The sequence below is a fragment of the Rutidosis leptorrhynchoides genome, chromosome 7 (assembly GCF_046630445.1).
Source record: "Rutidosis leptorrhynchoides isolate AG116_Rl617_1_P2 chromosome 7, CSIRO_AGI_Rlap_v1, whole genome shotgun sequence".
Classification (NCBI taxonomy): Eukaryota; Viridiplantae; Streptophyta; class Magnoliopsida; order Asterales; family Asteraceae; genus Rutidosis; species Rutidosis leptorrhynchoides.
In genome coordinates, this window is record NC_092339.1 from 291,236,618 (window position 1) to 291,252,324 (window position 15,707).

The window sequence follows — 15,707 nt, forward strand, 5'->3', positions numbered from 1 at the left end:
CTTTTTCAAATTTTGTTTTCTGTCTGTAATCTGTTAGATGTCCATTTCACAACTCAATTTGGATCAATACAATCACTCTATAAAAGAATTATTCTGCAATTCATTAAGTAAAACATAAAAATCACAAAATAAGCTCGACACTCTGTACATTCATCTTTTTCACCATATTTTGATTTCGAATGAATTTCCAAAATGTAATAATGCAGTCTTGTTAGGAATCGTCTATCTAAACTATCTGTAAGTTTTCAATCTTCAATTCTTTCTATCAATTTCTAATTTGAGAGTCAAAGTTTTGGTTTTCAAAGTCAACTAAGTGTTCTTGAATCAAATTTGAGTTTGTTTTGATATCTCCAATTAATTTGATGATCCATAAAGATTATAGGAATGATTTGCAACACAATTCATGTTGTAATCATAACCTATAACACTCTTAATCTAAAAATCAATTTTTGAGTTCTTGAGTTCTTCACAGTAATATACACTAACGTAAATTTGAAACAAATTTCAAAAACTAAAAATGCAGAGTTGTTAGGAATCATTTACTTAAACTTCCTGCAAAATCTCAAGTTCCAATTCTTAATAACGAATTCGAATTTGCGAGTCAAAGTTAAATTGTCAAAAGTCAACTGTTTTGTTCTTGGAGAAATTAAAGCTTGTTTTGATGTTTTAAGTTCAATTGATGATTTAGATAGATTTTAGGAATGATTTAAAACATGTTTCATGTTGTAAAGATTGTCCAAAACGAACTCAAAATTGAAAACAAAATTTTTTTTTTCTTGGCTACTAGCAAGCAGTAGGATTTTTTTTGTTTTTTTTCTCATTTTTTTTTTATATCATGAACACATTTTTTTTTTGTTTCATGCTGTTTACAAGTCATAAATGAAAACCCGTTCGATTGTTGTTGAGTTTTTACCCCCGTTTGATTTTAAACTTGGTGAAGAAGATGATGAACATGGCTAAATGAAATACTAGATATATAGTTTGGGTTGCCTTATAAATCAGATAAACAAAACAGAGGGAATGGTTAAGTGTGTTTGCAGGTGAGCAGGAGGTCTCTAGTTCAAACCCAGTTCAGGGCATATTTTTTTAAAAAGGCTTTGGAAGGTAGATTTCGTTACCAAAATTATTATTATTATTAGTATTGTGATTATTATTATTATGGTTATTTTTAGAATACTTATTATTACTAATATAAGTATTATTATAAAGACTATAATTTATTATTATAATTATGATTATGATTATGATTATTATTATTATTATGAGAATGATACAAATTATTATTATTTTCATTAATATTAGTACTTGTAACATTTTATAATTGTTAATGTTATTATTATCATCCACCTAGGTATTATTATTAGTATTATCATCATTATTATTAATATTACAAAGTATCATTAATAGACTTATCATTTAAACATTAATATTAGTGATATTGTATAATTACTGAAAATTTCTGTTAAAACTATTAAAAATTACCATTATTATTATTAGTATTATTTTTTTACTAAAACTATCATTATTACTGATATCAGTATTATCTATGTCATTATTATTAAAATAATTACGATTATGAAAAATAAAAGTTTTAAAGACGTTATTAAAATTATAAACATAAAAATAAAGATTTTATATATAAATATATTTTTAATACACATAACTTAACTATACTAATATATCTATATATGTAATGAAAATATATATAATAAACCTATTAGTCTACTATATATATAAATTACATCACTAATAATAATATAAATAAATATATTTGTTCGATTACAAGTATGTGTCTTAATAGATATATGAATGATATAGGTTCGTGAATCCGAGGCCAACCCTATATTGTTCAATGTCATCATATGTATTTTTACTACAAAATACATTATTGTGAGTTTCATTAATCCCTTTTTAAATGCTTTTGCAATATATATTTTTGGGACTGAGAATACATGCGATGTTTTTATAACTGTTTTATGAAATAGACACAAGTAATCGAAACTACACTCTATGGTTGAATTATCGAAATTGAATATGCCCCTTTTTATTAAGTCTGGTAATCTAAGAATTAGGGAACAGACACCCTAATTGACGCGAACTCTAAAGATAGATCTATCGGGCCCAACAAGTCCCATCCAAAGTACCGGATGCTTTAGTACTTCGAAATTTATATCATGTCCGAAGGAGGATCCTGGAATGATGGGGATATTCTTATATACATATTGTGAATGTCGGTTACCAGGTGTTCAATCCATTTGAATGATATTTTTGTCTCTATGCATGGGACGTATGATTATGAGAAATGGAAGTATGAAATCTTGTGGTCTATTAAAATTATGAAATGATTATTTATGTTAACCTAATGAACTCACCAACCTTTTGGTTGACACTTTAAAGCATGTTTATTCTCAGGTACGAAAGAAATCTTCCGCTGTGCATTTGCTCATCTTAGAGATATTACTTGGAGTCATTCATGACATGTTTCAAAAGACGTTGCATTCGAGTCGTTGAGTTCATCAAGATTATTATTAAGTCTATTATAGTAAGATATATTACGAAATGGTATGCATGTTGTCAACTTTCGATGTAATGAAAGATTGTCTTTTCAAAAACGAATGCAATGTTTGTAAAATGTATCATATAGAGGTCAAATACATCGCGATGTAATCAACTGTTGTGAATCGTTTATAATCGATATGGACTTCGTCCAGATAGATTAGGACGGGTCACTTCAATTTTTCCCTCTTATTCGTTGAGAGTCAGATGTCTAAGGCCTGATAAAGTTAAATCTAGAAGAGAGTGATCACTCTGTGTCTCTTGGATTTAACATGACATCTAGGACGAAAGGATATAATGAAAAGATTCACCTATTCATATTCGAGATGGGAACTCGAAAGGGATGATGTTATTGAATGGCACAAAGTCATAACATATTGGGGGTGATGGACGGTCGTTAGGTGGTATCCATCACTTGCATTAATTTCTTATGTTCCTCGTGCAAGTGAGAGATTGAAGGTATTTCGTATGCCCGAGAGACATATTAAATTAACGTGGCTAATATGTTTTGATCCAAGTCGGGTCATACCCAATAACAAGCTTACCGACACCTTATTCGTATTTGATCTTAGCGATTGGATCATTGATTAAATACGCGACACTTGAATTTTAGGAAAATGGTTTTCTAAAATAATATTACTTGATGTGTATATATAAATTGTGGAATAATTTATATAATAAGAATTTAATTATTTATAGATTAAATAATTAATTTTGTTATGTTACATTTTATAAAATTGGTTTTGTAAATAAAAATGTACATAAAAATTATATGGAAGTTTTATAAAATAGTTTTATAAAATCTAACTTTTATAAAACTAATTTTATAATACAAAAGAGGAAGTGGCATTGGAAGTGCAACACACATGCTCAAGACTTAGATTCTTTGGTCATACTTTCCCAATTTCATATACAAGCATCTTGACTCTTTAAGAAACACACACATGCAATTACACATCAAAAAAACTACAAAAAACTCTCTCATTCAGCTGATGTTGGCCGTGGCCTTTTTAGAGCAAAAGGGAGTTCTTGACTTGTTTTTGCAAGCTCATTTCAAGTGTCAATCAAATCCTAACCAAAAGCAAAGGTGTTGGGGTTAAAAGCTTGGGATATTATAACTTGAGGCTTCATCTTTTGGAGCTCCATTTATCATCATCTTCATCATTCACTACCTAGTTTGGAGTAGGTATAAATTCCTTTCTTTCTTGTAGTTTGTAAGTATGTTTCACAACTTGATCCTAATTGGGATTTAACTTTAAATGGTTAAAGATTAACAAGTTTTAAAATGGTAATATATATATGCTTCCGCTAAGTTTAATCTTCAAATGTCTTAAATACATTATGAACTTGTTAAATCCCAACAATGTAAAGTATACAAACTGTTTGATGGTCAATGCTATTAACTAATAAATTATTTTGTATATTGTTATATACTAAATACTAATACTATACTAACCTTGTACTTTTGTGGTTGATGTGCACTTATCACATTCAGTAGGTATCGATTCCCTTTTTTTCAAGCTCGATGTATTCAACTCTTCAATATAATAAAAAGGTATTAGTCGTTATAGAAATAAAAAATAGGATATCTAGATTTAGCAAGGGATCAAAAACGTCTAGATATAGCAACAGTATAGATCAGGTAAAGTGAATATCCGACGAAGAAAATACAATATTGTATTAAACAAACATTAAAGTGTCAAGCACACATACTTATAAGTATAGTACCTGGTATCTTGTTCCTCATACTACATTAAAACAATCAAATTTTAAATACGTTTATTTATTTTTTCAAATGATCCAAAACTTAAAGATGAGGGTAAAACAAAAAGAGAAACAATGTAAGCTAATATTTTTTTGAAGCAAGTAAAAGACATATCAACTATACATTGCCATTTGTCCAGCAAGAGCGTGATCATTGATACATTTTAAAAACTTCAACATTTGATGTTGCAAAAAATAGTAAAACCCATGAATTATTTTATGACCCACTAATAAAAAGCAAAGTGAAGGGTGACTAAATGCACCTTTCTTTTTGTTCCTTTGAGACTGTTTTCTAGTTTTTTTTTTTTTTCTTTTTTTTGAAGTAACCCGAAAGTATCGAATTGCATAAAAGTCATCAAAGAATAAGATTCCAGTTCTCACATTTTTTTTGACCCATTTCCATTTTAACTATCCTCTTCGTTTTAACATAAAGACAACCTACACCTAAATAAAGTTTTAATTCCCAACGTAACGTATATGTTAAGAAATCGTTAGTCCTTTCTATGGATATGTTAAGAAATCATTAGTCCCTCTCATGTTTCCCAGTTATCAAATACTATTTTTCAGTCCAAAAGTTCCAAATTCAATACCAGTAGCTTGCTATTTTTCAAACCTTAACCATATTCATAACCATAACCATAACACCCATTATAAGCCACAAACTTTTTTTTTAGAAAAGCAAACTAAATTTATTAAATGGTAAAGATATAAGTAGCAATACAATATCTTTGAGTCCAAGTAGGACACGAAAATCACGATATTAAGCAACAAACCTTTTTTAATTATCTACAATAATTAATTCTTTTAAGTCGATAAATCTCCAACAGATTCACACAACAAATAAATAAAAAAAAATACATAAAGATACAACACATACACATTCCAGATTTTCAAATGCCTAAAAACGTAACATGGTAAGTAAATCAAATCTAAATACCTTCACAAATATGATATTCCAAATGCAGCTAAATAACCTAATGAACAACATTAGAACATAAGATAAACAACCAAAATTATCCCAAGCACTCAAAATAAAAAAAGAACTTAATCCGTATACCTGATAACCACCAGCAAGTAGCCAATAAAATTTCAATTAACACCATCAAATAACGAAACCTGCATTACCTCATTCAAAAACAGAAATTCGTAAGCAAAGCTTCGATAGGTTAAAATAAGTTAGAAAATCGCAGCCTACAATAATCATCAAGAGTACAATCAACTATATTAAAAAAAAACCCTTAAAAATACAAAAAATTAGAAGATTGAATAATAGCGTACCAATTACCAAGCATGGAAGAAGACACCAAATTAGGGTTTGTGCCGGTGTTTGCGGTCGCGATTGCGGTGGTGCCGTCATAAATAGAACGATTAAAACCTCCAATTCAATTCCTTTTTAAACCTTAGATTCATTCATAAAGTTTGGAAAATTGTCATAGAGATAGAGATGTGTGAGAACTGAGAAGAGATAGGGAAATATGATAGTGAATGAAAAGAACGTAGGGAAAGAAGATGTTAAGGTCAGTAGTGTTGATTGAAGAAAGGAGGTAAGGTAGAAGGTAAGGGAGAAAGCATGGCTGAATAGGGAGATGTCGGAATTCACTTTTTGCTCCGATTTAAATGTGTTTTTTTCTTTGGGTTTAAATGGGAAGCAACGGTGAACAGGAGGCGTTTGTGAGTGAGAGGGGTAAACGTGGACCAATGGGAGGGAAGAAATCTCACTTATGTTTAGTATGTGGATAATTTCTCGCAGCAATTGGTGATGGTTCTTAGGGATATATCACATGTGATTGTCCCGTCTAAGATTTATCCTTGGATCTCAACTTAATTAAGAATGCAAATGAATATTTACCATGGTTTCTTAACATATATATACAAATACATAAGTTAAAATTTAGTAACATCCATCTTTCGTGATTATTATAAACAAGTTTTGGGGTTAGCCGCGCGCTGCAGCGGCAGACCCCTTATTTTTTATGTATAACATAATTAGTCAGCTTTTCGTTGTATACAACTTATGTTTTAAATTAAATACTTAAACGTTAATAACTATAACAAAATGAAATAAATATTATGTTTCAAATCAATATTAAAATATTTAAAATCAACATAATATGAATGTTCTTGTTGTTTTATAGTAAAGTGCGGGAGTAAGAAAACAAATTAAAAAGAGAAAAGAGGGGGAAAAGAAGTAAAATAAAAGAGTTTAAATTAAATGAAAGAAAGTGATCGAGGAAAAATAGATGAAGTTATATAAATATTGTAAGAAAAGTTAAATTAAAAAAGACTTTAGAAGTACTCCATAGGAGTGGATGACTGAATTAGAAATAAAAAAATATTAATAGTTCATTATGAAAGGTTAAAAAGAGGAATTAATTAATAGGTAAATGGAAAAAAAGGAAAACCAGGGAAAGAGATTTAAGGGATTCGAAACTCCAACCATTCGGTTAACCCCAACGCGTTTAACCAATGCACCAGGCTTTCTTTTGTGTTATGTTTTGCAACTATTTATATATAGTTACTCGATAAAAGTGGTTTTTAAAGTCAAAATTGAAGTCGAAATTGGCTAGTTGCTTTACCCCTCAATTTTAATTTTATTACAAAATTACTGTTACTATATTATCTAATAGACAAAAATAGTGAATAGTAACTAGGGTCATTTTCGTCCTTTCATCTTTTTTTTATTATTCTAATTAAATTTCACTACACCAACAAAGACCTTCACACTTTTTTCAAATATTTAAATCGGCCCCCCAAACAGGAGGGTAAAGTGTCAAATAACCATTTTTATAAAAAAAAAATCTTAAATAAACTCCACCCAAATATTCAACGGGTCATATCTTCTCGCTCGCAACGAGTTAAGTTTTTCCGACACCATCGTTAAACTCGAAATAATTTTAGGAACACAATGTCACTAACTATACGCAAAACGGACGCTTTTTAAAAAACGCTAAATATTTGGGGTACTTTTCATACACGGTGATTTTGCGTTAAATTTTTAAAAATCGATAATTACATAGCTAAACGCGGAGATGGACATATATTGTTAATTTAAAATAACATTTAAATTTTTCACGGGTTATACCTTTTAGTTCGACTCGAGTTACGCTTCAACGACATCATTCTTTAGCCACAAAATAATTTTACAAACTAAACGCAATAAAATACATTGAAAACCGAACCCCCGACGCGAAGCGAGGGTTCAACAACTAGTTTAGACTAATTAAACAGTACCCGATTTCATTTTCTCTTTGAATATATTTATAATTATAAAGAATGAAATTGAAAATATGAATGGTATTTGAAAAAGCTCAATTCTTTGACATTACTTGGCAAAACCATTCAGTTCTCTTCAAAACAGTTGTAAAACATTCTTTATGTTTTGGCGATAAAAAACAAACGCTCATAAACGAGGTCGTTCTCCCTAAAATAAAATGCCCTCTACAATGAATACAAAAAGACGGAGGAAACGAGGAAGCTCGCAGAAAGCAACTCAATTATTCAAAGATACTTTATTTTTAAAATACAGACTTTTTTGTGCCGTTGGTCCCTCCATTATACACCAAATAGTGAACAGCGTCCCTTTCATTTTTTTTTCTGCTTACAACATCCCTCCATTATCACATTTAAACATACCGAGTCCCTCCGTCTAACTTCCGTTAAAAAATCCGTTATCCCTTGACATGTGCATTGCATGTGAGGGTAAAATCATCTTTTTAGCCTCCATATCTAATTCCTTCTCTTTTAATTATTTTTTGAATTATTTATGTTTAATATTTTGGGAACTTTTTGTTAATTATCTGACTCTCAAAATCATCTCTCATAACTGATTATACAGATTCGGAACTAATTAACAATCACATGACGCTCAATAGTATACTCAAAAGAAAATACCTGCTTCGCCTAAAATTGATTTGACGAAACTTAATCTCAAAATCTTTGAATTGGGTTCGAGGTTCGTTATACACACAAAAGACAAGGTATACTCAAAAGAAAATACGTGCTTCATGATTATGCTCACGTTTTTTTAAAGGGATTGTCTTAACCGCAACAAAATCAGATTCATAATTTCTTGAAAAATCCTCTTAACCGAAAACATACAACTAGATCAGTTTTGAAAAATCTACTTAATCTAATCCTGATCTGAAACTTGTTCTGGAATCCTTATGAGTTGTTTATGCTTCGTGAATCATCAGATTGATTGGAGAAACGATTCTGAATTCGAATTCACGAAGTCAAACCTCGTTCGTCAACAGTCAACTTTTGATTCGTGAGTTCCACTTACGGATGGCAATGGATACCCGATCCAGTGGATATCCATCCGATCCACCCGATTATTCGTGGATATGGACGATCCAAATGGATATGGATATGGATGTGGATGAAAAAATTTCATCCATGGATGAACCCGCTTTCACCTGAAATAACTAAATATATAAATTTATCACTCAAATTAGTATTATTTATGTAGTGATATTTCATTAATTATATTAATATTCATCTTTCTTTATATTTTCTCTAAAAATATAACTTTCTTCTTATATTTTGTTTTGTTTAAATAATTAAATGTATTTATCGTACTTTGTTGGTTCAAATGTGATCCATGTAACTAAAAGTAAGCAACTTACATGTCGATATTTTTACACGTTTAATAGGTTATTTATTGAATATTTGTTATATAGATTAGTAAAATGTGACTTTCGGTCGCATAAACTATTAAAAATATTACTTTTGATCGTATATAGTGAACCACCGCTTATAATTGTTAAAAATAAAATAAATTTAAACGGATATGGATAATTATCCATTAACCCGCATCACCCGACGGATATGGATATGGATGGATAAAAAGTAAAAAAATAAAATAAATGGATATGGATATGGATATGGATATGGATATGGATACGACCTCACCCGATCCATATCTGATCCATTGCCATCCCTAGTTCCACTGTGTTTCTAGTTAATTTGATGAATTTCGAGTGTTATGTGGAAGATTTGCAACAAATTTCCTGAAGAAAGCATCATCAAAATCATCATAGATCTCGAACATTGATTTTTCAAGTATGTTTATGAGTTTTGGTGATGTTCATGCTTGATTCATAGCTTTAATGTTGTTTTTAATTGAAGTTACTTTACAAAAGATCTAAGTCGCTACATCCGGAGTCTATCTCAATCGATTACAAGCTTCAATTTGTTCGAATCGAAATTTGTGTTCATGTGACTATTGATGAAGATGAACGAACAAGTAGATGATTTTGATGTGCAGCTTTCAGATGTTGAATCGAAGCATGTACAGATCAATATTATTATCAGGTTGTTTGAATTTTGGTATCGTGATTAAACCTGATGAATCTCCTTTCAGGATTTGCTGATGATAACAATTGAAGTTAGACGAAGGGACTATGTATGTTTAAATGTGATAATGGAGGAATACTGTTCACTATTTGGTGTATAATGGAAGGACCAACGGCACAAAAAAGTCTAAAATATATATAAGGGTCTAACAACAAGATAGCAAAGAATCTAAGCAATAACATGGATACACATATTACACAAGCCTCATATATAACTATAATAACTATATCATGAAAATATGCCCATTAGATGATCTAAAATGCATCAATGTAGTATTGTACATCTTTATCAGAAAATCTTGAGGGTACAAAACTGACTAGGCTATGTGATAAAAATAGACCCAAATAATCTAGTTACTCAAAAAATGGTCTCAACAGGATTATATCATATATATTAGTTTAATTAACTACCCCTCCCTAAAGGCTCACCGTTCATTCTGTATGTTACTTCAGTTGAATCACAACTCATCGTGTTTGCCTGAATCCTCATTAGTCTGGTCTTGTTTGGTGTCGCTACTGTCATCTTTGGAAGTTTTTGGCTCGTCTGTCAAATTCTCAGTGTCATTCTTCTTAGTTGGCTTTTCAACTTTTGGTTTTGGCTTCGGAATTCTGTTGGTGCTTGCAACCTGCCATTATTACGCGGGAAACAAATATTAGATGTTGACATTTTGACCGATTTGCTTATAAATGAGTCGGTTCAAAGGATGAATTTAAATCAGACAGATCACAGAAAAATTAGCTAAAAAAGGAGACAGTGCTGACTGAGTCAACAGCTTCAAAGTCGTTCTACATGTATTTTAATGCGTAAAACCTAAAAAAAGTAAATTAGTAAAAAATAGATAACTGAAACAAAATCATTTATGTAATCGTACTTGACAGGTAACGTGTTCATAAAGACATTGAATTTTTATACATTGTATTTCATTTCAGGTCAATTCAACCAGATCCATCGGGTTCGAAACAAGGAAGGACCCTTTACCCAATCCGCTAATTTTCACGTCTAAAGACCATCAAACGAAAATAAATAATTAATAAAAGTATTAATTTCAAACATACCTTGTCTTGAAGATCGAGTAGTTTGCTAATAACTTCTTGCGATGTAAAAGCTGGAGTGCTAGATGCAGATATCCTGTTGATGGAATATTACCAATTAAAGATGTTTAAGACTCTTATTACATTTGTTTTCAAGCAAATTGGCACATGTTTTATAATTTAATTTATTTTGTACAAAATTTTGAATTTCAGGTCCAAAAAGAAAAGATAATGCTGCAAGTACTTGGACCAGAATCTATCTGTTAAATGGAGCACAGTAAGTAAATATCATGTAAAACTCACTTTTGTTGCTCAGCCTCCTTATCATTTAGCCACTTCTTGAAATCTTCTGCCCCGTTTAGCACCTTGAAAAGAACAATGAGCATAACGTTTTAACTTCTCATCTCTCAGATGATGCATAATCAATTTAAAATTTATTTACTTTAGAATGACTAGAAATATATAAAAACACGAATGCTGAAATATGAAAGCCATCTCTCACCTTATCAATTTTCTCCTTTGGAATCCATGGTTTTTTCAACTCCCACTCACTAACAATCTGCAGATATAAATTTCCACAATGAAAAAAAAAATATGATTCTCTCTCGTGAAGTTCCACATTAACATCCCACAATTATAGCTTTTGGCTTGTTTATCGTGACATACTATCTATTTCATATTGCATCATAATATTTCAAAGTATCTTTAAGTTCATATAATTAACCTCTATAAGGTCTGCGTTTTACATCCAATAATTTATAATTACAAGTATGGATGACATAAGCATAGGGTTGATACAATGATTGGATCTTATTTACCTCTTTCAACTCGGTAAAATACTGTCTGGCACTTTGTGATGCTTCTGGCCTTGCTGTTAGCTCCTTATATCTATAGTAGATGTTCATAAGAGTTAGTTTCATGATGTAATAGGCCAATTCTTAAGTCAAGAAAATTGACTCAACGCACACCTGAAAAAGATTGGGTCGCCAATAGCTTTCAGTTGATCCAAGCGTTCTTGAAATTGAGTAGCTGTTGCATCTTCACCATCAGTGTACAACCAGTCTTGTACCTAAGTAAACGTACGTTAATGTCAGTTGACGATAAACTTCACGATTCCAATTATTACCAAAGACAACACAATCTACTATCTTGAGGAAGACGAAACACACACACACATATACAAACATGTGTTTGTTCGCAGATAGAATGAGACAGTTAATGTGTGTGTGTGTGTGTGTGAGAGAGAGAGAGATGTGAGAGAGAGAACCTCGTCAAGCTTTTCAACAAACGATTGGCGCTGCTCAGTAGAAGATACTGTTTGTAGTTCATCCAAATAATCAAGCTGCAATAACCCACAATAAAATCGGCATGAGAAATTAAAACTAAAATGCAAACTTGATTTCATAGCAAGGTTGAAAAAGATACGAGGCGGATACTAGTCTGTCAGGACCTTGAAAGGTCGAATCGGTCGAGACGGGTGAGACTAACGTTGACTTTTAAACAAAAATATATGAAATATTAAATAGAAATAGAAAAGTTAGGACAAGAACCTTTTCTCTGGTGGCATATATGTAGCCCTCGAGATCATTTTTCAACTCTGCAGTTCTCCTTCTTTCTGCATCCTTCGCATCTAGTGCATCCAATCTGAGTTTACCTTCATAAAGAGAATCTTCTGAGAGGGGTGCAACTGGCCCCACACCCTTTACAGATATCTGCAGTAGCTAACAAAATACCAAAAAACAATGAGGGATAACAACAATATATGGCTAATTTGTCAATACAATTGAACGAAATCAAACCTTTAAAGGAATTCTGAACGTCCGTTTCTTTAGTTTCTTTTCTGTAACAACTTCAACGGTATTTTGCTCATTCGTAGTGGAATTAACTGAGCTGTTAGTTAAATCATCTGAATTGGGAACATCGCTAGCTTCTTCAGCATTTGCGGAATCGGATTCAACCGTTAGGTTAGCGGGAGCAGATGCATTTTCTAAAGTCTGATTCTTTTTTGGGACTTCTACCCATTCAGAAATTTCGATAACAGCATCAGCTCGATCCAAAGAAAGTATGCCGCTTCTACTAAGTGAAAAATGAAGATTCGCTTTTACAGGAGACGAAAGGTTTCGTGACATGTACCTGAAGAGTTTGTGTGTAATTAACATATAACAAAAAAAAGGAAAACTGTGTTTTGACATGAGTTGAAACTGATCAGAAAACTTGTGTTTGAGGTACTTACTTTTCACTAGCATCAGCGAGACCAGATACTGAATACTTTGCAAATGTACGTGAAGTAGTACCAGGGGGCAATAGGTCTTCACTCTCGTACAAAAGTGAAACCTCAAAATCCTTGTTGTGAGTGATCGACCTGAACATCTGTGAGAGATTTAACCAGATGATTATTATCGTAAACAACTATTGGTCGCTTCTTGAAAACACAAGAGTATTGATTAAGTTTACCTTGATTGGTAACTTTTTCAACCGTGGAACAAGTAATTGTTTGGTGGTATCATCTTTTACAAGTTCAGGACCATCTAATTCCATCATGAATCCATACATAGAGCCATCTATCATACCAAGTTTACGATTTAATTTAATTCCGTCACTGAGATTTGCAGCATGTAATGAAGCACCTAAAACTGTAGCCTCATCTGCATCCAGATGTCTGTCAATATCACTCCTACCAAGAAATTCCTGAAGTTTAGCCTGTGAAAAAGATGTATTAATAATTTAATAGAATGTAAGAGAAATAACTAACCAAATATAACTGGTTTTAACGTTACAACATTCTTAGCATATGTATAACAGAATGCAAGGGAAATAGCAAAACACCTGCAGTTTTGGTACTCGAGTGCCCCCTCCAATCAACTCGAAGGCATATATGTCATCAATTTTCAAACCTGAGTGGCTAAGCAACTCTTTCACAGGAATTATAGATCTTTCCCACAAATCTTCACACAACTCTTCGAACTTCTGACGAGTTATGGTGCTCCTGCAACAAGATGAATACGAAGCAAAAAAAAGATGTAGTATACAGAAAATTGCAATAATCGGCTACATATATATTTGATAATTAGCAGCTTTATCGATTAATTATTGCTATAAGTATGGCGGATCTCATACCATATTATCCTGAAAACAGTTTTAGAACACTACAAAGTTAATATCTTATCTCCAGTCCTCCTATAGCTTCCCCCCTAGTCAACACTTACCGACTTAAGTCACCTATTTGTACCTAAATGTTAACTTTCTATTTGGCTTTATTATCTGAGATAATTAATTTCAATTTAGTATAAAAAACTATCAGATAATTAATTTAAATTTAGTATAAAAAACTATCTAGCATGTTGCACACAAAGAACATGTAATATCTAAGCTAAGGTATGGGCAGATTATGTCATGTACCTAAAATCACGGTCATCAAGAAGTGATTCAACTGAAATTGGAGCTGCCGTATTTGCACTAAGAATTTCCTTTGTACGCTTAACCTGCTTCTTCAATTTGGCCATTGCCTTAGGAAATTGCCTGACATCAACACCATTCCCAATCTGTTTGTTGAACTCATCTGCAAAGTATTCCACCAACCGCAATTCCATATTTTGACCACCAAGCTCTGGATCCCATCTAACATCTTTGACCTGAATCACATGTGTTTCCAAACTATATTACACTGGCACTGATGTAATATAAGGTCTGATTGTTCACAAAGCATAGCTTGAAATATTTAACTAATAGCCATGGTAAGCTTTATCTATTTCCGGTAACTAACTGATTTGAACCATATTTCATCAATCAATAAATACCATTCATGGATTAAGGGAATTACAGAAAGGCAACATTAATAGCACAAGAAATCGTTGTAAAAACACGAAAGCAGTACCTGAAACTGATTGGCAGAAACAGTCTTTCCATACTCCTTAGTATTATAAGCCGAAAAGTAAACAAGAGCAGCATATGTACTACTAGATCCCATATCATAAAAAATAACATATCTAGACTCACTAGAAAAATCCTTATCAATCCCATACTGAAGTGCAGCACCAGAATGCTCATTAACAAGCGAAAGCACATTCAATCCAGCCAATTCAGCAGCCTGAAGTAAACCTTTACGTTCCACCTGTCCAAAATACGGAGGCACAGTAATCACAGCATCCTTCACCACAACCTTACTATGAAACTCCGCTAACTTCAATCCATAACCTAATATCATACCAGTCAACTCCTCAACCGAATAAACGGTAACGCCGTCATCAATTTTAATCCCAACGCCACCTCTAGAATCTTCCACAACATTATAAGGCAAATACAATGAATCTAGACACTTCTTAACATGATTAAAAGGCTTTCCAATTAGATCACGAGTTTGAGAATAAACCTTATCAGGATAACGAGCAACAAGTCCAGCTGCTTCTTCACCGATCAAACGATCATTCGAATGAAACGCCACTAACGCCGGCGATTTACGTTTCGACATTTCGTTAATTGCGATTGATATCGGTGCTTGACCGGGTTTTAGATTCACTACGGCGACTTTTATCCATTCGGAACCTAGATCAATGCTGGATACCGCTGATTGTGATGGAATTGAATGTAACAACAGTAAACACACAATTAGACCTAATTTGATCCGCATTATAGAAGTGAAGTGATTAAATGATGAATGATTGAACGATATCAATGTGAGATTGAAATTTGGGGATTTTGTGTTTGGAGATGTGTTTAAGAAGGTTTTAGCGTAAGAGTGAATGTTAATCAAACTGTATAACCATCTGGACTGATCTAATATTGAGTTTGACTCTACGTGGTCAGTTGTATTGGTCACCAATCAAAGCGCACCACGTAAGCAAAATTGCCACGTGGAGGTTTAAGATACACTGGAGGTGCTGTTTGGTGTAATTTTTACCTTGTGAGATTAAAATTTAGTATACATGGAAATTAGAATAATTACTATGAAAATGTTATATATTACTCCGAATATAACTTTTAACAGCACAAATTAGAATTAGA

General features: G+C 32.0%; 1 protein-coding gene across 1 annotated transcript; it reads right to left on the bottom strand.

Annotated features, from left to right (window-relative positions):
* Positions 1–9,884: 9,884 nt before the first annotated feature.
* LOC139857115 (heat shock 70 kDa protein 17-like) lies at positions 9,885–15,446 on the bottom strand. Its single transcript, XM_071845840.1, has 14 exons — positions 14,581–15,446; positions 14,106–14,338; positions 13,533–13,692; positions 13,161–13,406; positions 12,940–13,076; positions 12,506–12,839; positions 12,257–12,418; positions 11,974–12,048; positions 11,675–11,775; positions 11,525–11,594; positions 11,209–11,265; positions 11,010–11,071; positions 10,731–10,803; positions 9,885–10,300 (listed from the first exon to the last, which is right to left on the bottom strand). Exons 1-14 carry the CDS (start codon positions 15,331–15,333, stop codon positions 10,133–10,135), a joined length of 2,631 nt encoding a protein of 876 aa, XP_071701941.1. The 5' UTR covers positions 15,334–15,446; the 3' UTR covers positions 9,885–10,132.
* Between the last annotated feature and the right edge of the window lie 261 nt (positions 15,447–15,707).